This window comes from Lynx canadensis, chromosome B2, assembly GCF_007474595.2.
Source record: "Lynx canadensis isolate LIC74 chromosome B2, mLynCan4.pri.v2, whole genome shotgun sequence".
In the NCBI taxonomy this organism is placed as follows: domain Eukaryota; kingdom Metazoa; phylum Chordata; class Mammalia; order Carnivora; family Felidae; genus Lynx; species Lynx canadensis.
Genome location: NC_044307.1, coordinates 26,313,513 through 26,337,823, shown reverse-complemented (window position 1 = coordinate 26,337,823; position 24,311 = coordinate 26,313,513). Strand labels below are relative to the sequence as shown.

Sequence of the window (24,311 nt, the reverse complement as noted above, 5' to 3'; positions counted from 1 at the left end):
CATAATAATTAATACAAAGCAAATGCAAAGCAACGAGATAAAAAAGTATTTATTCACATTATTTAAACTACCAATAATTCAAATATTGTGATCTACTAATTAACCACTGTCTGTCAAACACTCAAATCCTTTTCTAGGGAAGACAGAGAAATACATCAGAACACTGAAGAGCCTCTCAACCTCCTCCTTAGTGGTGCTGATGGCTCTGAATTGTCCTGACAAATGTCAGTGTCAAAACAACAAACAAAATCACTCCAGTGTGAGCCATATGGAAACCTAAGCAAAACAAACAAACAAAACTTTCCTCTACTAAACCATTTAACAATCTGCATGGTAAAAGGTAAAGATTGATATTTCCAATCAGGATTAATTATATGTGTTAATAGTCCTAAAGAATGTCCCTTATATGTTTGTCAATACTATTGATTTCTAGAAGACATTTTACTGTTAAAAAAAAAATTGACACAACTGGGGCACCTGGGTGGCTCAGTGAATTAAGCATCTGACTTCAGCTCAGGTCATGATCTCACAGTTTGTGAGTTCGAGCCCTGCGTCAGACGCTGTGCTGACAACTCAGAGCCTGGAGCCTGTTTTGGATTCCGTGTCTCCCTCTCTCTCTGCCCCTCCTCGGCTTGCACTCTGTCTCTCTCTCCCTCAAAATAAATAATCATGAAAAAAAAACAAAAAAAAACCTAACACAACTAAAGTGTATGGGGGTGGGAGTAGAAAGGAGATTCAGGAAAAGGTTTTACCCTGATTTACCAAACAAAATGAAAAGCTCACACTGACCGCCTTGCCTCTGACAATCTGCCATTTACAATAACTGCATCATTGCTACTAACACAATATTTGTCATCTGGAGAACATTTCATTTTAATCAACACTATAATTATACATAAGTTGAGCTCATTGTTTAAAATTCAACATTTTTTTAAGGAATTTTTGGTCTAAGTTTTTCTAATGACAAACAACATTGTTTAAGAAGCCCAACCAAGCCTTTATGGATATTTACCTGTAAAGAAAGCAAATTTAAATTCATCACGGATGATTTTTTATTAACATCCATAAACGATGTACACATTGTATGAATTTTACTAAAAACAGTAGCGTAGACATTTTTCAAAAAATTGAAATCTAAATTACAGCAATTTTATCACAATTTACTTCTTTTTGGCACTTGTAAGGTATCCAATACCTAATAACTTAAATAGAAATAAAAATGATTTTAAGCATTACATTTTTTTAAACACAAAAGGTTTCATTTTATTTTACTATACCAATTTTAAGGATCTACATTTAACAAAGAGAATTTTATAAACTCCACTTGTATTAAAAGGATATAGTAGGAATTATATTTGATACCAGGCCATAGGAGGTGCTTAAAAGAATGATTAAGTTTAAATTCTTAAATTTACACACGTGTTTTGTGGGGGTTTTTTGAGGATCGGGATGACAGATATATCTAACTGTGATATTAAATTATTATCTATGTCTACATCTTAATTTATACAAATTACACATTTCAATCTAATTGGGAATCCAAAGTTTTCATCATTAAAAATCCAAAACAAAAAGTTTCACTCAGAGTACCTACACTATTTACTATTTATGTTTATAAATATATCTAGAAATTGATATTAAGATAAACATTTACCTATTTGCATTAATTTTAGTTTAATTATTGCAAAGCTAAAATAATACTCTGGATTTTATTTAATAATAAGTGGATTAAGAGTGCAAAACCCAACAAACATACCTTTGTGTGGTCTACTAATTATAAGCAAGATTCCAAACGTTATTAGCTGTTATCAAAATTACAATACCACCTAGATCTAATAAAACAGAACAATCTGTTTGAACAGGGAGAGGAGAACTTTCATAGAGTGTTCTCTCTCATATAAATTCTTAATGGACTATAAAGGACTTTTTAAGTGGTTTTAGATTTGAATTCAATTGCTCAAATCTGTAACAGGCTTCCAGAAAGAATTTGAGCCAGATGACACACAGAGGCCCACAAGCATTATAAAGTCCTGCTCTACCCTCATGAATATAAGATAAAAAATGCTAAACTTCCTTCTAAGAACCATAGGAAGTGATTAGCCATATTTACATTAGAGGAGTTTATACACTGTAAGCTTAAACATTAAATTATAAAATGAAAAGGTTTTATACTACAATTTCCTTGTAACAAACTAAAGTGGTTACCAAATTATTAAATATCATGGGGACTGTGCCCACATGGGTGATGATCAACAGAATCAATCAGAAAGAAATGGAGCTATGGAACAAAAACATACAAAATGCAACTTTACTTAAAAGTAGAGATTTGTATCACGCAAGCCAACTATCTACACAGAGTAAGAGCATCCAGTAGTTGCTCCATTCATCTTGCTCACTTCACTTGTAAGGGAGCTAATTTTTCCAGAAACAGACACACCACTGAAGGCATGGATATTAGGTCTAATTGCAAACACACCTTATTAATACTCAGATTCTCAAAGTTGTATTCATTGCTCTTTACCAGGTAAAGCCTTCTGCCCATAAGGTACCTTCATAATCGTTAACAATTAGGGTGACTTTATGCTGCTGTGAGCACACAAAAGAATTACATATAAAAAGGGAATTCCACATGAAAATGAAAGAACTAGCTTTTTTTTTTTTTATGTTTATTTTTGAAAGACAGAGACAGAGTGCAAGCAAGGTGGGACGGGGGGGGGGGGGGGGGGGGGGGGGGGGAGGTGCCAAGAGAGAAGGAGACACAGAATCTGAAGCAGGCTCCACGCTCTGAGTTTTCAGCACAGAGCCGATGTGGGGCTCAAACTTCTGAACTGCGAGATCACGACCTGAGCCAAAGTCGGACACTCAACCAGCTGAGCCACTCAGGTGCCCCAAGAACTCATTTTAAACCTCACAAAATATATAAGCCTATATTAATTTATTTATCTGCTAAACAAAAGAAGTTATCTTCAGAGACCAAATAAGGAGTTATAATTTGTATATACTAATATATGGACAAAAATATATTTGTAGTATTAAAATGGAAATATTTATTTTTAAATCTTATAGAATAGGTTAATTGATAATAGTCATATAACTGACTTGGCTTTTTCTTTTTTTAAAAAAGTACCCGGGGCGCCTGGGTGGCGCAGTCGGTTGAGCGTCCGACTTCAGCCAGGTCATGATCTCGCGGTCCGTGAGTTCGAGCCCCGCGTCAGGCTCTGGGCTGATGGCTCAGAGCCTGGAGCCTGTTTCCGATTCTGTGTCTCCCTCTCTCTCTGCCCCTCCCCCATTCATGCTCTGTCTCTCTCTGTCCCAAAAATAAATAAAAAACGTTGAAAAAAAAATTAAAAAAAAAGTACCCAAATAGGAACAATTTATTCATTTTGGCTATCAAGCTATTGATACTTCTGATTCCATAAGTAGCAAATATTATTAGCATCCTATAGCTTTTAGGGAAACTTATTTACACACTAGCACAGTACAGGCACTTGACATAAAAACTATTATTGAATTACCTTAGCCAAAAAGATTGTGCTTATTCCTGATAATTTAGTACTGTAGATTTCTATTTTCCTTATATACTAATTTTATATTAATATCAATTATGTGCTACCATTACATCTTGTATTGTTGTATTAGGGGATCTTCTTCACTATGCAAACACTACTCATATGGTATCAATTACAACCAGTTTCCTCCATTAAGGAAAAAACAATGCTTTTCATTCAAACCTATTGCATCAAAACTTCATTTCACTGTATTAAAGTGGTTGGAACAAGAAGAGAGGTAAAACTTCAAACATCAGAGTCTTACATTATCATCCCCTGATATTTCAGTGACGCCTTTCCAACCTCAGTCTTCTTAGATCAGTTGTATGACAAGAAAATCAAGTGGTGTCAGTTCTGGGTTCCAGCCTAGATAGTAGACCCTGCTGCTCATCAAATGGAAGTTCCAAGTGGTGTTTTGTAAAAAAAGGGCTTAAGCTGGCTCATCGCCAAGATCTCTTCCACCTCAAAATACTATGGCTCACTTCATAAAAATCAAAGGGCCCAAAACATCATTTTCCCCTTTATAATACGACATAACAAGTTAACGTTTCAGAGGCAGGAACTACAGGCATTTGAATGAGGAAAACATTCTTGCATATAATTTCAAACAGCTGCTGTGGCAAAGGGCAGGCCTCCATCACTGGCGGATGAAACAATGAATGGCATGTAGATTCCCTGTGTTACCTTCATGCATTCGATTCCCTGAATAATTTGCCTCATGTTAGCCTAAAGTATGACAAACAGCAAACTGGGATTGGAGGTTGAGGGGAGCAGAATGGCGAATTTGCAATTCCCTCCCCCCTCCTTTGTTCCTACTAAATTCATTTGTTAGCCCTCCCCCTCAGGATGGACTGTGCCACCATTCCCAGGAGTTGCTATTGTAAACAGCATAGTCAGGAGGGCCTTGAGGAGTTGATGTTTGAGTAAAGGTTGGGAGTAGTTAAGGGAACAAGCAGGTGGATATCTAGGACAGAGTATCAACAATCAAACAAGCAGGGGCGCCTGGGTGGCGCAGTCGGTTAAGCGTCCGACTTCAGCCAGGTCACGATCTCGCGGTCCGTGAGTTCGAGCCCCGCGTCGGGCTCTGGGCTGATGGCTCAGAGCCTGGAGCCTGTTTCCGATTCTGTGTCTCCCTCTCTCTCTGCCCCTCCCCCGTTCATGCTCTGTCTCTCTCTGTCCCAAAAATAAATAAACGTTGAAAAAAAAAAATTAAAAAAAAAAAAAAAAAACAATCAAACAAGCATAAAGGACTATAGATAGAAGCATGCATAAAGGACTATAGCAAGCATATAGCAAGCATATAGAAGCAAGCATAAAGGACTATAGATAGAAGCATGTCGAAAGGACCCACAACTGAAGGAAGGTGCTCATTTTATAGATGACTAAATGGAGGCTTAAAAGCACTGAGCACTCTATCAAAGTCACATACCTTTGATAGGGGCATGTAACATGGCCAGGATCTAAAGCCAGAAAAAACACCAAGGCCCAGGGTCTAGAGTGGGCCTGGATCTAAAGTTTTAGAGTATGTCCTAGGAATTCTATGTGCATCCCTGATTTAAGAACTCTTGCCTATAGTGTCCCATGAAAACCTTCCTCCCTTCTGCCCCATGACATGATCATCTGCAGGTTTCCCCCAATATCCAAAAGTAGACAGTTCTAGGAAAACTTTGATAAGCCAAAATGGCATGAAAGCAAGGAACAATTACCATTAATTTATACAGAATAATTTTTGAGCATTCCCAGACCCAAAAAATAACCTCTCTTAGGCTTTCCTGATACCTTAAGATACATCCTGCTTAACAGGTGCACAAAATAAGTCTAGATAAAGCATAGATGCTCACAAACACTGCTCAAAGCTATGGTGTCTTGATGCTGAGATGCTGAATGTAATTCCTGGGGAAGAAGTCTGATGTGCCACTCTCACTGCTCAGGGTGCAGGCTGCCTCTACAACACCTCAATACAAAACAAACACTGAACCTGATTTTTTGCTATTGGCCTATTATTTTCATAAAAGTGAAAATTCTCTTCATATTTATTTTAGTGATAACAGGTACTAATTCAGGTCTTTTGTAAAAGCAAAGTGGTATAATGTGATCTTTTTTGAAAGATAACACTAAGGATGTTCTGCATCTGTAAGCCTCCTCCTGATCCTGCTGGCATAGGGCTTGATAAAAGGCAGCAACCAGACCACATGTTAGATAGCTGCATTCACACAACTTGATTTAATGAAATCTAGCATGCAATTGTGTGGGACATGGAGCTAGACTCTCATCCACATACAAGGATGTTCTCACATTTCCTGTCCTAACAGCAAGCTATACCCCACATTTTCCTGCTCTACTCACCCCTCCCTGAGGGCTCCCCAAGATAACCCCCCCCCAAAAAAAAAGAAAAAAGAAAGAATGAATGAGCAGGGACACAGAAGAACAGTCCTCTCTGCTGTTTGCTCTGGGTTTTAATAGGCCACCCCCTACCCTTGCTATGATTACACAGCACAGGGCCACGTAGTTGCAATTTTATTTTGTTCTATAACTGAGTTAGTCAGGCAGTAACCAGATGTTCAACCTAGGCACCTGCCTTTTCCTACCATAAGCAATTCTCCAATGCATCAAGTCACCCACCCCCTTCCCCTCAATGAGAGAAGCCACAAGAGGTTTAGGCTTCCTGGAGATAAATATGAGGGTCAGCTCTCCAGCTATAAATTTCAACTCCTAGAACAAGCCAGGAAAAAGCCACTGGAGATGACAGTCTTTAACTCAGGTAATTAAACAGCTCAGTCCCCTTCCCAAGGGCCACTCGTCTAATTCCCATGCCTTTTTCTTTTTTTTTCCTTTTTTTTTTTTTTTTAATTCCCAGCTCCATTCCCTGGCCTGGTGTTTCTCTCATCTCTTCCCAATTCTAACTTGGTGCGTGGCCACTATGCTAGCTCCTTGGCTCACGATCAGCTCTGCTTCTTGTCTAGCTTCCTGGGCTGGAAGTTCCCACCATGAGGACAACTTAGACTCAGCTCCTTTGTGCTTCCATGTTCACAATTTGCTGACTGGTCCCACACAACCAGACAAGGAATCCCACTCCTGCTCACTTGGTCATGCTCTAGTTTACCTTCTGGTAAAAAGACAGCCTCCTAACTTTCATGAAACAAAATAAATGTCATTAAAGAGTTAGAAAATTAATGAAAACTATGGAGTTATTCAATTTGAAAAAGATAAAGACTTAATAATGGTCTGCAACACTGAGAAGGGATTTGAAAATCCTTCTCAAAACTGAAGGAAAAAGAGTAAACGACTTTCTGTCTCCACTGAAGACACAGGGGGAAAAGAGTAAGCTTAAGAAGAAACTTAGGTGTGTGGGGAAAGAAAAAAATTATGGTGAGAACTACTTTACATTACATTTATTACTGCAGAGAAAATCGTTTTCTTGCATGGTCCTTAAAATAAATTATAGAGAGATATATAAAATACAGAGATCTGAGTTCCAATCCTGGATTGGCCAGTAAACTAGCTGTGTGACTTTGAGTAGCTTCATTTATAAAATGAAAAGCATATGAAATCATTTTTTAATTTTTTTTTTTATTTTAGAGAGAAAGAGAGAGAGAGTGAGAGCATGCGTGCATACAAAGGGGGATGAAGGACAGGAGAAGAGGGAGAGGGAGAAGGAGAGAGGGTGGGGGAAGAAGAGTGAGAGAGAGAGGGAGAGACACTCTTAAGCAGGCTCCACATTCAGCACAGAGAACCCACAACCCTGGGATCATGACCTGAGCCAAAATCAAGAGTCAGACACACTCAACCGACTGAGTTATGCAGAGGTCCCCATATGAAATCATTTCTAAAGTTTCTTTTAGCTGTAATATTCCATGACTGTATAATTTTCATTTCTTTGAAAAAAAAATAAAGGCAACTCCAACAGGACACTGTGAGACAAAAAAGACTAATGCTGGACTAGATTTATTATAGAAAGATCACATCCAACACTATAGCTTCAAGAATGACATGAGAGTACCAAACAAGTTGGAGGAATGGTGGAAAAATCCAAAATCACAATAGTAATGAACATTGAACAGGTAAGAAATTTAAGACAGAAATTACTGAAAAACTATTATTTATACAGTTTTAAGAAAAGAACAATAAAGCAGGCTCTTGAAACATGTTCTCCATCAAAATGGGCTGGACTAAATGTTGGATAATTTGTTCCTACTTGGATGATGTCATCATGCTAGGTTTAACTACTTTTAATAACTAGTACATTTCCGTCATCTCTCACTTTCTCCCACATAAGATCAAATCAGCCTCTCAATGACCCACACTTCATGAGTCATAATTTTTCTGTTTATGATTCAGAAAAATGTCTTCAGTCAGTATTTCCCAGACTGTTGTGGGTTTATTCCAAGAACCAATTTCATCTTCATTGGTTTCCTACAGGAAACCAGACCAACTTCCTATTATTTTATTTTCCTTACTTTTAGCATACCATAGCCCACAGCAAATTAACTGGAAGTGAGAGTGATAGAAGACTTTATCCTGCACAAAGAGAAGCCAACACAAACAATGCCCAGTCTAGCAGTCACGGATTCAAAAGAAAATACAAAATGTGCTAATATTAGAATCGTCCTTCTTAAAAGCTCCAAACCAAATAATAAAAATGTATTTTAATTAACCTTATTGCAAGCATTTCACAGTCAGAAAGAACTTTTGTTTAAAAACTATTGTCTAAGAATACAATAAATCCTACAAAGTTAACACTGAGAATTCACTTCAAATATATATATACATATATATTTCCCATCCTAACCCCCTAACAAGCTGCTAAAAGAACAGGCAGACAACTGAAGCCCAATGCAAAGAGCCTTGGAGTGGTTGAGGAACTGAGCAACATCTCCCTAATAACAGGGCAGTCTGTCATCCCCAGCTACCATCACACCAGCCCCTGACCCACACCCACTCCTTCTATGACTGATAATCAATCGGACATTAGCTCACAGCAGAAATAGCAACGTGGAACACGGATTTTTAACGGACATCCTAACAGCGGTTTGTATTCATACTATTCCCCTAAAATACTAGTTATTTCTCATGGACTACATACTTCTCAGAAAAAGATTTGTGAATGTGAAGAATTTTGATATAAATGTATATCAGATTCTCCTTAGACTCTCCATTCTCATCATTCATGATAGTAGGTATAGTTTTAGGCTTTAAAAGCACACAAGTTCACTACCTGTCAAGGAATAGGACTATTTTATACCAAATTCAAAAAGCTGGTACATTAAAAAAAGAAGGCCTAAAAAGAATGCATTTAAGACACATATCAAAAATAGATAAACCAAAAAACCTGAAACATTAGAGCAATGGCTCTCAAAGTGAAATTCCCAGACCAGAATCAGCATTATCAACATGTCCTAAAAACATAAGTTCATGAATCAGAAATTCTGGGGAAGCACCCTGCAACCTGCAGCTGATGCTAAAGTGAGCCTTATCTATCAGATATGCTCTCTTCCTTACACCAGGAAATTTCTAGAAAAGAATCCACTCAATTTACATTTCCCTTATAACCCCTCAACTTCTAAACCCTCTGTGCTAGCTAACTCTTCTATCATATTGCTAGAATGCTCTTTTTAGAAGTATCTAGCAATGCCGATATCCCCTCTTGCTTGAAATAGCCTGATTTTTACTTCTGTGACACAATTCCACCCTCCTGCATGTCAATCTCCCACTTTCCTGTTATCAGTGACTATTCTTCCTCTTCCCATTCTAAATACACTCCTGTCCCCTAGGTTCAATCTTCAGGCCTCTACTCTTCTTTTTCTATCTGCTGTCTTGCATTGCAAGAATTCCCAGAGCTGAATTTACATTTGTTGTACCCCTAGTCTCTCTCACAACATATTTGAAACTACCTCATGACTTGTTTCACCTGAATGTCCTTCAAGTACTGCCAGTACCCTGGAATCAAACAGGGTGAAGGAACTTCTCATTTACCCTGTCTGATTCCAACAGTCCCGCCTTGAATGCTTGCTCTGGTATTGGTACCAGCAGTTGTCTGGTCCCCTCGGCACTGGAACCTTGTTTTCCCTCTTCCCTGGCTCCCATATCTTATCAGTAGAGAGGTCTGTCCTACCAGGCATCCTGTATCATCTACTTCATTCCTGCCGTCTTCATCTGACAGCTTCCTATCTCTTCTGAAGCCCTACCACTAGACTTACCTGTAAACCTCATCTCTAAATCTATTTTCCCCATGTTCAAAAATATCCAGAGGCGGGGCACCTGGGTGGCTCAGTTGGTTAACCACCAGACTTCAGCTCAGGTCATGACCTCACAGTATGTGGGTTTGAGCCCCACGTCGGGCTCTGTGCTGACAGCTCAGAGCCTGGAGCCTGCTTCAGATTCCGTGTCTCCCTCTCTCTCTCAGCCCCTTCTTTTTTTTTTTATTTTTTTTTTATTTTTTTTTTTCAACGTTTATTTATTTTTGGGAGAGAGACAGAGCATGAACGGGGGAGGGGCAGAGAGAGAGGGAGACACAGAATCGGAAACAGGCTCCAGGCTCTGAGCCATCAGCCCAGAGCCCGACGCGGGGCTCGAACTCACGGACCGCGAGATCGTGACCTGGCTGAAGTCGGACGCTTAGCCGACTGCGCCACCCAGGCGCCCCCTCTCTCAGCCCCTTCTTAGCTCACACTCTTTCTCTCTCTCTCAAAAATAAATAAAAATTAAAAAAAAATTTTTTAAATATGCAGAGGCTACTGAAAGGTAGCCCAACTATCTACAGAGCCTTATGTCCCATTTTTCAACAAATTTTTCGCTCAATCTGGAATGCTTATCATGTTAAAAATGTGTCCCAAGTTTTCTCACTTCTGACTCTTAGACTTACATTACTGCCTCCATTTCAACTGCCAGTTCCCACTATGTCTGCAAATTTCCTCCCTAAATCTTCTCCTTGAATCTCTTCAGACTGAAGTTCTCTCTCACCCTTCTCTAAAGACTCTAAGATACTAGTGCCAGCCTCTGTCACTTGCCACAAATCACCTCTACAAAAGTTTAGACCCTCCGTGACAGAAGTGGGATTTATACATCTTTGTATCCTCTATTCCACCATGCATGCAAATATTTGTTAAAGGGCTAAATTATCTGACAAAGCAAGATTCATATTCAATTAGACACCATTTCTGCCAATTAACTGGCCTTTAGGTGAAGCCGGCAAAACACAATGAAAACAGATAAACTTCACATACATAGCAACTTTGAATGAAACAACTCAGTCTCCTACACTTTCTACACTTACAGTACAACCACTCCAGAATAATAACCACACAGTAACAGGCTCACTCAAGTAAGAAAAGTACAACTAACTTTTTGAACTTTTTGGAAAAAGAAGCCTGATCCATTTAATTCTAAAGTGACAGGGGGAAGACTTTCTATAAATAAATTTCCATAAAATTTCCTTTAGCTTCCCACCATGCCAGTTTATAGCCCCAGGGGTGAGAAACTATCTAGAATCACAAAGTAAAGTTCTTAATCTAAAGGAAGTTGATTAACAGAGGATTCATTCCAAAACATTCTATTTTGCCTGGAAGATACTCTCATTTTGGTGAGGAAGGCCAAAAAGCAGCTAGATAAATTACAATGTGGAAGATGGACTGATTGTTCCAGTTAGGGATAAATAGTCTTCATTCCTGGAGTGATAAAGAGAGCCACTATGTCTCTATAGAAAAGACAGGTGATAATCTCTCCAGGCATAGTATGCATAAGATACCCTTTCAAAATGAGAAAATACATTCAGAATCATTTACAAAACCAGCTCTGCTCTAACTGAAAAACCTTGATAATTTTCACAGCCCAAAGCTTAATGCTGGATACAGGACAGTATCATCAGAGATTAAGAAAGGAAAAACATTTTTTTCCTAGACAGCACAGATAAGAAGCATCTTTACTAATATGTAGCTATCTGTCAAGGTTAATATTTGAGAGAAAAATGTACATTATGAGAATTTATACACTATTTTTAAATTTGATATCAATTATAAGACTGGGCCTACCATTATGTTTCTCTCACTATGTTCACACCTGTTTCATTTTATTTAGAAACTTATAATTTGTCCCTTAAACTAGCTGAGACATATAGCTTCCACTGTGCCAGAGTTGGGGATATAAAGGAATACAATTCTGAAATAAGACTGCTGAATTCATTCATTGAACAGAAAAAATCACTGATATTTTCTCTGATTTGGGGGGAGAGAGGGACTGTTTTAACTTAGAGTTATTTGCTTTTATTTCTAAGCTCCACTATCCTGATTGAATAAATATCTAAATAGAATTCATATCATTCCTGGTTTCAGATTTCGCTCACTCAAGTGAATATAACAAAAACTTGAATTAAGGAGATTAGTAGAGCCCTAGGAATGGGCTACTCAGGTTTACTGCAATTTTTTCCAGAAAGAAAAACTAAAGAGAGGTAGGTAGACTACCGGAGAATCTGAATTAAGGGGAAAAAAATCAACATTAGCTGTATCATACTAAGGAGACAAGAGGCTTTTCTTCCCATGATTTTTACTACTTATAATAAAAAGTTAATTCAGTTAATTTTAACATATTATTTAACTCAAAAATATTACTTTCTCAGCCAATAATATAACCACTACCAAAAATTAATATTAAAATAGAAGTTTTATTGAGTTACATTTTTCAATATTTTAACAAAACACTTCATTCACAATGTGATTTGAAATGGCAGAGAACAGACTACAAGATCAATCCAAAATAAAGGAATACTGCTGTTTTAATGTTAGCAGTAAGATTTTATATCATTCAATAACAGAATACACTTCTAAAAAGTATTAGTATTTCTATCAGATTCATTAATTAAACTTGAAGACTAGGAGCAGTGCCTGTATTATTGTATTAAGAAACAACAGACAGAATACAGAACAACTCAAGAACACAGCAAAGAAATGTGACTGTGAAAATGGCTTACTTTAACATGGCTCTGGGCTCCAAGGTTGTAGATCTCCGTAGGCTTTACTTCATTAATGATCTTCACAAGGCAGGTACTGTCAGTGAGATCACCATAGTGCAACTTCATGTCTTTAGAATTCAAAAACATACCATCAGATAGAAGAAAACAACAAAAGCCCAATTTTTAAAAATATCAAAATGGAAATGTATATTCTAAATGTCTGAAAACCAGACTGGTTTTGGAGTAGCAGAGAATAACTCTCATCTTTAAAGAACCTAAAGAGTAGAAAGCTATTCACATGTGTTGCCTATGTCTAAAGAGGATTTTTAAAAACTCAAAAGAACGTTTTAAAAAAATCATATCAAGGGGCACCTGGGTGGCTCAGTTGGTTAAGTGTCCAACTCCATTCCAACTCAGGTCATGACCTCACAGTTTGTGAGATCAAGCCCCACATCAGGCTCTATACGGACAGCAAGGAGACTGCTTGGGATTTTCTCTCTCTCCCATTCTCTCTGTCCGTCCCCCACTTCTGAGTTCTCTCGCTCTCGCTCTCTCATACACACAAAATAAATAAACATTTAAAAAATAAAAGATTAATTAATTAATTAAAAAATAAAAGTCATATCAAGACAGAAGGCAGATATTATACAATTAATGAATCTTATGGTTCCCAGATAGTTGTAAGGTATGTTACATAAGAGTGATATTCAGATAAAGAAAATCTCACACTAATGTATATATTCTCTAAAGAACTCTGTAATACACTGGGTAATAGTGAATCAGATGCTTTTATCTGGTGATTTTTAAGTACTTCATAAACATGAATCCTTAAGCCATCCATGAAATGAGTGATGTAGTGACATAATTGATTAAATTGATTAAAGAACAACTGGCCTATTCTAACCCTAAGTCTCAGTAGATCCGTACACTGACTTCATTACTATAAGAATTTGACACATTGCAGATGGGCAATTTGCTAGCTTGATCTTTACATTATTTGTACATAATACTAATCTATGTTTAGATCCAATGGCAGTGCCATTCTTCACTTTGCACAAAAATGATCATAATTTTCAAGGAGGATGCACTAAATAACTAAATATAAAGGTGAAAAGCCTTTAGTGGAGACAACTAGATCATCTTCCTGATGATGTCACTACTTGTACAAGTAACCCAAAACTCCAAGTATTCGATGCTCTGAAATGAATACAAAATGACTTATGCTTTACAAACTGACTGAATCATCCCTGCCAGCTGGAAAAACTGGACAAGCAGAGCCGGCTGAACTTGGAGTTTAAAAACCCAGTGTCCTGGTCCTAGCTCTGTCTTTTACATGGTGTATGACCTCAATAAAGTTACAACCTCCCTCTGCCTCCATTTCCTCATCTGTAAAATGGTTTCACTCACAAGTTTAGGAGCTGCTGTAAAGAATAAATGAGAAAACTCTGTGACTGTGCTATGTAGACTATATGGCTACATTCAGGCAATTTTAATAACAAAAAAACATGCAACTGCAATGATCTGTAAAGCAATTAAATATAGTTTTGATTGCCATTTGTTTTTGGACCTGTCTTCACAAATTATTTTAAAAATTAAATACATGTACAAAGATTACTTGGCTTGATTACATTAGACCAAACATAAAAAGTAAAGGAGTGTTCTGAGAATATGGACCTGATCTTACTTGAGGGGATAAGGACACCTGGAGAAGGGCAATCAAAGGCATGTCTACTCTTGGTCCCTTGAGCAGTATCACCTGACCAATATCCTGTAACAGACTAACCAAGATGACACTGTGGCCCAGGGGCAGCAAGCAATGGAAGGGTTTTCAAAGCATGCAGATAGAATTCAACGCAGGCAATTCACCGGTAAATAATTGCAACTTGATGGGCTTTGAGAAAAATGACATCTGAAAATACCTTATCATAATACAGGAAGTTATAGAAAGAAATTTTAGTAAAGAAAATGACTTACTTCCTTCAATATGAGCCTGGGGGTTCTTATACAGATGTTCAATTCGACCTGTATTGAATGAACTGGATCGCCGCACAATTCCATGGACCTTCATTTTTTTATAGTGTGGAAAGAAAAGAAATTATAAACATGTAATGAGGATTAACAAGCACCTCAAAAGTTCTTTTGTTAATGCTTACCTTGTGAGAAAAATAACTATTATTTATAAACATTATTATTTTTTAATAAACATTATTTTTAATTTGTTAGAAATAGTTCCACTGCTTACTTTCTCCCCAATCACTGCCCACCAGCCACCAGCATGGTGCCTCCATCTCTCTGTGGTGTTTTCACTGGCAATCTCAACAAAAGTAATTAGATAATTATGCGACTTCACAGCAAATGCTTACTTACTGATACTCAAATGTCTCCTTTTCCAAACACACACACACTTAGAACCCTGCTGCTGACAAAAATATCTCTTGAGTTTGAAACTGAAGACAGACCATGCGAGGCCATATCGGTAAAACTGCCTTTCAGCCTCTTTAACACAAAGCATGAGGCCACGAGGCTCTGATGCCACCATGTCCTTCCAATGTCCTCATTATAAATAAATATATGGGTGCACTAATATAATCTGGCAGCAACTCCTATAATGCAGCTTTGTGGAAAAGTAAGAACTAAACAGCACAGATTAGGAACAAGACTTATATACTACTAGATTTAACACATGAACCAAATTCAAATAAAAAAAGGATTTTTTACTTTTTAATTTTTATCTTTGACTTAACCATAATAAGTGTGACAGTGGGATAAAGTCCTTGGAACAAGAATGCATACCTGTCTGATACCGAAGAAAAGACTATTTGTGTCTGATACATAAGAGAAATTGTTCAAGACTTGGTCTCACTTCCTTCTGGTGTCAAGATTGCTCCCTTTGTGTTGCCAATGCTAATATGAGCTTATGTCACCAGCTGCCCAAGTTCCAGTTCTACTGGTGGCAGTTTTAATCCTTCACCTATTTTAGAAGTGTTCCTTCTGAAGTTGAGTAGTCTCATTTGCAGCTGAATACACTTCTATATTTTCACTCAATCGTTTTCTGTCTGTTTCAAACCAAAATTAATCCTTGGCATGACTCAAATATTCCAAATTGGGGGGGGGGGGGGGGGGGGGGGAATTATAAGCACATAAGACTTTCTTTCAAATAGAAAGAAATATCACCGTCATTTTATACAGCATACATGAGAAATTAACTTCTTCAAAGGATACAACACACCCACAATTAATAATTCTGTTGGTTAGTTGCTTTAGCCAAAGAGAAAAGCACTCATCCACCCTATTTTCCAAAAGAACTAAACCCAAGAAAATTTGGTAAAAAGGAAAATATTTTAAGAAGGGAATATCTCAAACTTCATTGACATCTCAGGAGGAAAACAGTAGGGGCACCCGGGTGGCTCAGTCAGCTGAGCATTCAACTTTGGTTCAGGTCATGATTTGGTTCAGGTTCATGAGTTTGAGCCCTGCGTCAGGCTCTGTGATGATAGCTAGGAGCCTGGAGTCTGCTTCATATTCTGTGTCTCCTTCTCTCTGTGCCCCTCCCCCACTTGCACTCTGTCTCTCTCAAAAATAAATAAGCATTAAAAAAATTTAATAAAAAAACAATAAAATCTAGGAAACACTAAATTGAGATTTGGGTACACATATCCATTTCTTAATTTGAAAGTAGATAATAACACATCAAGCCTAGAATTATTGTACTTCATGGTCCAATTTTTCAGGTTGTAGCTTAATTGTAAAGTTGAACTGTTCTACAAACAATTTTAACAAACAATTTCAGCAAATAATTTTTGTTTAATAAAAATCAAGTTCACATACATACTTATACATAACAAAATTGGTATTGACCACCAAGTTATTTCTGAAACATAGATTTCTCAGATGTAAGTAGAGCTTTATTTCATTGGATATAAAGGAATTTCTATGTTCTAAAGACAACTGAATTTTCATAATGAAGTAATAATAAAAATATGATTTCGTCTATTTTTTCTCTTGATCGCTGGATTCTGGGTAAGTCACATATTCCAACAGCCCAAAACAAAGAGCAACTCCTTATACATACACAATGCATATAAGCTTTAAAGGCTCTGATAAAAATATCAAATGATACTGCTGGATTCAGTACGAAATCAGACAACTACACAAAGTCACAGCAAATGAATAACATAGGACTTTCTGTCACACTTATAACCAAAAGCATTAAGCACTAAGTTTTTTTATAACACACACACACACACACACACACACACACACACACACACACACAATGTGTTTTAATTTCCCCTACTCCCAACTTTTGGTATGTGTATACAGGGAAAGAAAGACCTGCCAAATGCTTAATACATGACAGCAAGTATTATTCTAAGAACTAATGAAAGCTGAGTCTGTCTGCTTCAGAGACAGGTGAAATACAAACTTTAAGACAAGCCAAAATGTGTGCAAACTGGATAATCTAGTTAAGAATTTGAGATTAGCAGCTTTCTCTTTACAGAAGGGATGTATGCATGGTTGTTGTTTGTTTTTATAAGGATTTTGGGGGGAAAGGAGCTGAGGAGTTAGGAAACCAAACTGAAAAGATAAATGAGCTGAAAATGACTCCATATAAACTTAATCAAAATCACTATTATGTTATAGTAGTTCAAAAACAAAATATAATTCCGAAAAACCGATGTCTTAAATAGAAATAAGTATTTTGACAAATAAATTTTATGTTCCATTTAACTAAACAATGAAAAAGAAAATTTCGAGTTCTCTCAATGTCAGAACAAAGTTAATTTTACTTCAAAACCTAGACTCAGATAAGGCAATATAACAGAGAAATGCTTGCTCATTTCTTTATTACAATCACAAAAACAGAAAATTGTTGCTACTGGATTTCAAATCCTTCAGGATGTTTGTTATTTTGATCAAGAAAACAGAAAAATTATAACCACTAGATTTCAAATTCTTCAGTGTCTAGATTTCTCTTGGAGCCAAGGAAGGATGCTTTCCCAGGTATGTTTAATACTACTTGCCTTTTGAAAAGCATAGATAATATAGGTAACATCAATAGCTAATATGTACATGGCAATGACCCCTGTGCCAGACACTGTTCTTTATAGACATTAAATCACTTAATCTTCCTAATATTATTAGGATTATAATACAGTGCCTGAGAGGACAATGCCTGAGATCACACAGCTAATATACGTGGTAAAGTTAAAGTATATACATGGTTCATTCTACCAACATTCAGTATGTTTCAAAATGAAATCCATAAAAACTTTTGCCTCTTTTCACCCAGAAAAATTATTTTATAGATTCTCACCGATCATGATTGGATGCATAGGAACTCCATGTTGTAACAAATGATCTCCCAGATAACAACTGGACAATCCTTATATGCTATTTTCTTTCTGTTTTCCTGACACTCCCTGGTTATAATTCCTTTCCTAGAAGGAAAACCCACAATTCACCTATTCCTTATTTTAAATTTCGATATGTTGTATTGTAGTTGTTACCATGTTATTTAATATAAATTTTTCGTTTACTCCCAGATATATTTTAGCTTTTAAAATATATACATATTATTAAATATATATATATTTACTCCCAGATATATTTTAGCTCTTTAAATATATAACTTTGACTTTTGTTTTTCTGGTTTTTCTGTGTTTTGGGGTACAAAATAGGTACACAAGTATGTTGCTAGCTTATCTGCTAACAGTGATTACAGAAAGGCACTTGAAACTTTCATAAGAAGTTTCACTTCTGTCAATGCTCCTTTTCCCCTCATGGCAAGAAGGAATACAGGCATAGGATCCTAGGAAATGTTAACAGGCCTACCTTTCACTAATGCTAATTAATGAACTAGACTAAGGAGCCTTCTATAAAATCTCTATCCCCTGGCTTGTCAGCATCAAGCACTGTGTCACCTTGTTACTCTTATATCAACCAAAGCCCCATAGATCCCACAGAGCTTCTCTGGACTGTTTTCCATCTTTTTGTCTCACCTAAATCTTCAAGACAACCTTAGGAAATAGAGGCATTTATTATCCCCATTTACCTAAAAAACAAAACAAAACAAAACAAAACAAAACAAAACAAAACCCTAAGTCTTAGAGAGGTCCAGTGACTTGTCCAAGGCCACAGAGCTGCCAATGGCAAAGGAGGAGTAGGAAACAGGCTGTTCAGTGTTCAAGCCTAAGGGCTTCCTCACCACTGTAAGCTGGACCTCCTTGTTCACCTTCCTGGCTCTGAGCTGGCTGACAGACTATAAGGGAGAATTATCCTTTGCACTTTAACAACTGTAGAATTAAATATTTGAGGTTTTAAAGGGTGAATTTCTATACAACCTGACAATTCTGAATTTCCCTCATCATGATATGGCACCTATATTCTATAAATAATAAGCAAGTGTGTGATTCATTCTCTTTAATGTTTAATGTTAAGCAAAATTCAAGAAAAAAGCAACATTAAAAACTATAAGTTTAAAACTTTAAATAGAGTCTCTTCTCAATGAGAACTGAACCAGGAATAAAGCAATCCTTTACTTTCTTATATCATTCAGAGCATGATCAAATGCATGGATTTCAGTGGCCACATTAGAAGGCCAGGGCCCACTGCTTCAGAAATCTAATATGTGAGGTCACAGAAGGTAATTAACAATAACTAATCAGTCTATTAATATATGATATTCCTTTTCAAGTCATATGCAAATGTCGATCTTTGCTTTAAAGTTAGCCAATCCTGGGGCGCCTGGATGGCTCAGTCAGTTAAGCGGCCAACTTCGGCTCAGGTCATGATCTCGCAGTCTGTGAGTTCGAGCCCCGCATCGGGCTCTGTGCTGACAGCTCAGAGCCTGGAGCCTGTTTCGGATTCTATGTCTCCCTCTCTCTGACCCTCCCCCGTTCATGCTCTGTCTCTCTCTGTCTCAAAAATAAATAAACGTTAAAAAAAAAATTTTAAAAATATAAAGTTAGCCAATCCTTTTATACTCTGCTTTTTTTTTTTTTTTGACTAAAGAAAAGTAAAGGAATATATGTAACTGTGCTGTGCTAATTCTATAGATAGGATTTGGTTTTACCTACATGGCTCCATCATCATTACCTCACCAACCTGTCTCTGTTCTTCAACCGGTTGCTCTGCTCCAGTTGACTACTGCTTCTCTGTAGAGTCCATGCCTCCCCCTCTTCATAATGAAAGGCTGACTTTGCCATTACTAGCCAATTAAAGTTTGCCCCTTTCTGCTCTAGGAAGAACTCAGCCTCATTATCAAGCCTATTCACAGAATCTATGGCTCTTTTTCCCATTGCTTATTTGTTCCTGGGTTATACTCTGCTACCCCAAAGCATATTGTTTCCAGTTATTTCTGATCCTAGTGATATTCCTTATACAAAGCATAAATTCAAAATAATATGATAGCTCAGAGAAGCAAAGCCCCACAAATTAAGGTACCTTAAGAAATTCTGTTTATCTTTACCATGTGATTAAATGATCTCATTTGAACCTTTAGTTGTACTTGTTCTCAAACCATAAGATCCAGGAGAGCAGCATCAGTCACACCTGGGGGCTTGTTAGAAAGGCTGATTCCCAGACCTCTGAACCAGCCATCCGCATCTTAATGGGGCCTCTGGGTGGTTCTGATGCATACTACAGGTTGAGAACCTGCTGTGTTAGAAGTCTGTGCTCATCCAAATTGCTGATGTTGACCCTCTGGAATCAGATACAGACAAGTGTCTCCTCTTATCCTAGTGCATGCAATTTACTAGCCCTATTATTTTGCTCATGGTCTTGAGCAACCAGGGGCTGCTGGCTGATAACTCAGGAAAACTTCCAATGCAGCCCCTTTGAAAAATGACCCTCATATTTACTTCAACCTAAACACAAAAAGATGAAGTCTGTGCCACTATTAGATTTCCCTTAATAGCTTATCCTACAATTATATCCATGTCTTAAAATTGAAGACAGCAGCCTATTAAAATTGAATACAATATGGATAAACACCCTTTCATTCCCCTATTCCTACAAAAGTCATATTTCCCCAGGACTATGAAGAGGAATCATTTCTGATTATGCTTTGTAGCTCTATACCTTCTACCTGTACTGTCTGTAGTATCTCCCTCTATCAATTTATGGATCTCACTCCTAAATCTCCCTTCTCTGGTCAATCATTGTTTCAATGATTCATTCCTCTCATTAACTGTGATTTGCCAAGTGGACCTTCTGTTGCGTTTATCATAATCAAATATGCTCTTATAATTTCAAATGTCAACGTAACAAAAACATTTGTAGCTCACCTGGCAGTCCTAGGTTCTCATTATATTTCTTTCTTTTTTTTAATTTTTTTTTAATTTTTTTTTCAACGTTTATTTATTTTTGGGACAGAGAGAGACAGAGCATGAACAGGCGAGGGGCAGAGAGAGAGGGAGACACAGAATCGGAAGCAGGCTCCAGGCTCTGAGCCATCAGCCCAGAACCTGACGCGGGGCTCAAACTCACGGACCGCGAGATCGTGACCTGGCTGAAGTCGGACGCTTAACCGACTGCGCCACCCAGGCGCCCCTCATTATATTTATTTCTATGTCTGTCAACCATTTAGGAACATCTTCTCAAGTCTGCTAGTTCCTTAACGAGCCACCTAAATGGAGCTTCGCATGTCCCTCTGCAGGTCTTCTTCCCAGCCATTTCTAGTAATACTAACAGCAGCATCATGCTGAGACCGTTCACCATCTACCATATCCAGATTAACCCTAGGCCCTATCACTAGTCCACCACATTTTCACAGTGACAACTCCACCTCACGCTGCCATCCCTGCTCCATTTTCCTCTGCGCTAGCTGTGGATACAACTTGTTGCCACCATCCTCACCCATGTCTTAGTCCCCCATGTCCACCTTGGAAGTAAATTTCAATACCACACAGCTTAAGCTTTCTGTCTGACATATCACCTCACTGTTCAAAACTGCAATGACCATGATGGGGTTCAGGACATGCTACCCCAAAATATGGCATCTTGGTGTATGGAATATTTTAAGCTAAGGAATGTGAGAAAACAGTAGAAGCAGGAAAGTCACTCTAACCTTCCCCCTGCTCTTCTCCCCTGAAACAGTCATGACACCCTCTAGTGAGAGGTATCCACCCTATAACTGGAGAAAAGGAGCATCCTTGTCTCTGAAGACAAGGGGATGCCAAGAAGAATTCAAATAAACAAATCTTGTTAAGTTTTCCCCTATTTACTATATTCACATCATACTGCCTGACCTGTCATATTTCTCCACGACCATCCAGTCTCCATCGAACCTAACATAAACATACCTAGCCTTAACAGTTTCTTTGGATCTTCATTTCTTTATGAAGGTTTCCATGTCACGTAAAACTTACATTAAATAAATTTGCATGCTTCTCAGTTTAATTTTCAGACCCAGACAGGGACCCTAAGAGAGTTGAGGAAAAATTTTTTCCTCCTCCACATTAAACCAAAAAAGATTAACAGGAAGAACTTCTACAGTTTTCTCAAACTCCTCCTATTTTCTCCAACTTCCACTATTTTCTCAAACTGCTTCAGCTTAAAATATTCAATACGCTGAGGTGCCATATTTTGAGGTAGCACATCCTGAACCCCATCAACTCTTACTCACAAATTTCCTTCTCTTGGTTCACTTGATACACAGCCAAATCACTAACTCCTCTCTAGCTACCAAACACCTCTCAGCCAGTGCCAACACCTGAAACAGAGTAAGTCTCTCTGCTAATCCTTCCCTTTTAGACTTACCAAAGCACTAAGTTAATGTAATCTAAATAAATACCAGTCTTTATCTAAAACTAACTCTTCTATATTACATATGATCTACTCTAAAATTCTCTGATTTAAAGAATATGTATTTATCACTCAATTATTATAGGAAATCTTTGCATGTGAACATAAGTGCACATGTACACTTTCATAATTATAGTTGTCTCATTTTGATATTTTTGCAAAATATAAAACTAGCTGGCTAGGTAAGGAAATAGAAGGTGCTAAACATATCTGCTATTACTTCTTAAAGTCTAAAAGTCAAGGCTCTCAGAAAAGATTATGAGTTATAGTAAGAAAGTTAGTTTCCTTTTCAGCAAATCCTGTTGGCATTTAGATGCCAAATTCCTTGCTGTTGTTTTTCCATCTGCCCACCATGCACATTTTTTAAAACAGTACACCTACAATTAGAATAATCCAGAGAATCCAAATTTATTAACATAAACACTCCCAGATCAGCCCAGAGCATATGGGTCACTGTATAGGTTTTTCTTCTCTGTGTAACATGAATTTACATAGATGTATATATCTGAGAATTGTTCTTTAAAAGGGTATGATATATACATGGGGTTATATCAAATTCAATATGTAAAATTCCGGTTTCCTTTAAGGAAAGCAGTCAGTGTTGAAGGAGAGGACAAAAGAGGAGAAAAAGATGACGACGATGATGATGACGCCAGCAAACCCAGAAGTTTCAGCCTCCATAAAATATATGGCTGCCTATTAGAAAGCAAAAACCTCTGAGTGTAAATGTTTCATTCAAGCTTGCCAAAGATCAGCTTAGTTTTTATTGCTCTGTGCAATTTCCGAATTAAGTGACTTCACTGCGAGACTTTTTTTTATGTAACACATTACATCATAAATTAACCCTAATAATATTATAGCTTTTAGCTTACACAGATTGCTGTTTTATCTAAGAATGTGGGAAGCGTGCAAAGCAGTTAAACACTAAGGAACAGGGGGAAGCCACCAGTGCTCACCAACAGATAAATAGCACAATGAGCTGGCATAGTTACAAGCCAAGCGGCACATTCTTCCCCTGATTTTGACTTGTTATCAGAGTTTCAGTGGAAAACACACACAGGAGGACTACGGCAGAGGAAGCAGGAGGCCACTGCGTCCAAGTGATTCCACCAGCCTGTGCTTGCTCACTGTGTCACTCACCTCGTAGCCTTTCTCCAGCAGGAACTCAGCCAAGTATGAACCATCCTGGGAAGGGAAGGAAAATTGACAACTGTCAGATTCATCATGGCGAGGAGAGAAGGCAGCCAAAACTGAGAGTTTTGAGAAAAGCACTGAAGAGGCATATGAACTTAAATTAAGGATCATGGCAACCAAAATAAAAATAATACAGATAATGATGGTAAAAACAGAATAATGATCAACTTTCTACTATTCCTTGAGCATTTTCATAGACATTATTTCATTTGAGCACCAAAGCAGCACAGTAAAATGTTATCATTGTCCTATTCATGGAGTAAGAAACAAAATCTGGGGAGATAATATGGGGCAACAGAGAGAACATGACACTTAAGATTCACATGGTTTGGGTTTAGGTTTTTCCACTTTACTATGCAAAATATATGTAGCAAAGCAGAAGTCCTTGGTACTACAGGAACATACAGGAATCAGACTAATTCTGGGTGGTTGTAAAAAAGGAATCACTGGGGAAAAATTAGATGAGGGCTGTGGGGACTTGGGGAGAAGGCAGGGTGAGTGTGAGGAGGAGGCAGGGAGCACTAGAGTGTTAATGTTATTGAAAAAAGACACCATAGTGGAAAGGAGGAAGATGAGTACTTTCGTGGGAGAAGGCTTTCTAGGCACTGGTGGGAGTTGGCTTCTAACTCAGGGGTTCTGGAAAGTTCAGCAACAAAAGACTTTTGCGGGAGGGGGATAAACACAATCAGATTTGTGTTATTATCACTGAATATGTATGCATACACACACACATAAACTTTAAATAAAAGAAGGATGTTTATTTTTTACAAAATAGAAAGAATGCATCTTAAATCATGCAGTTAATCCCTACATTAAGA

The 24,311-nt window shown here is 37.6% G+C and overlaps 1 protein-coding gene across 1 annotated transcript in view; it reads right to left on the bottom strand.

Moving 5' to 3' along the window:
• The window catches only part of GMDS (GDP-mannose 4,6-dehydratase), a 636,799-nt gene that overhangs the window by 461,585 nt on the left and 150,903 nt on the right, over window positions 1–24,311 (bottom strand). The window contains exons 2-4 of the mRNA XM_030314966.1: window positions 23,440–23,484; window positions 14,467–14,554; window positions 12,511–12,620 (exon numbers count right to left, since the gene is read on the bottom strand). Of these exons, the coding sequence (XP_030170826.1) occupies window positions 12,511–12,620; window positions 14,467–14,554; window positions 23,440–23,484 (243 nt within the window). The remainder of the gene's footprint in view (window positions 1–12,510; window positions 12,621–14,466; window positions 14,555–23,439; window positions 23,485–24,311) is intronic.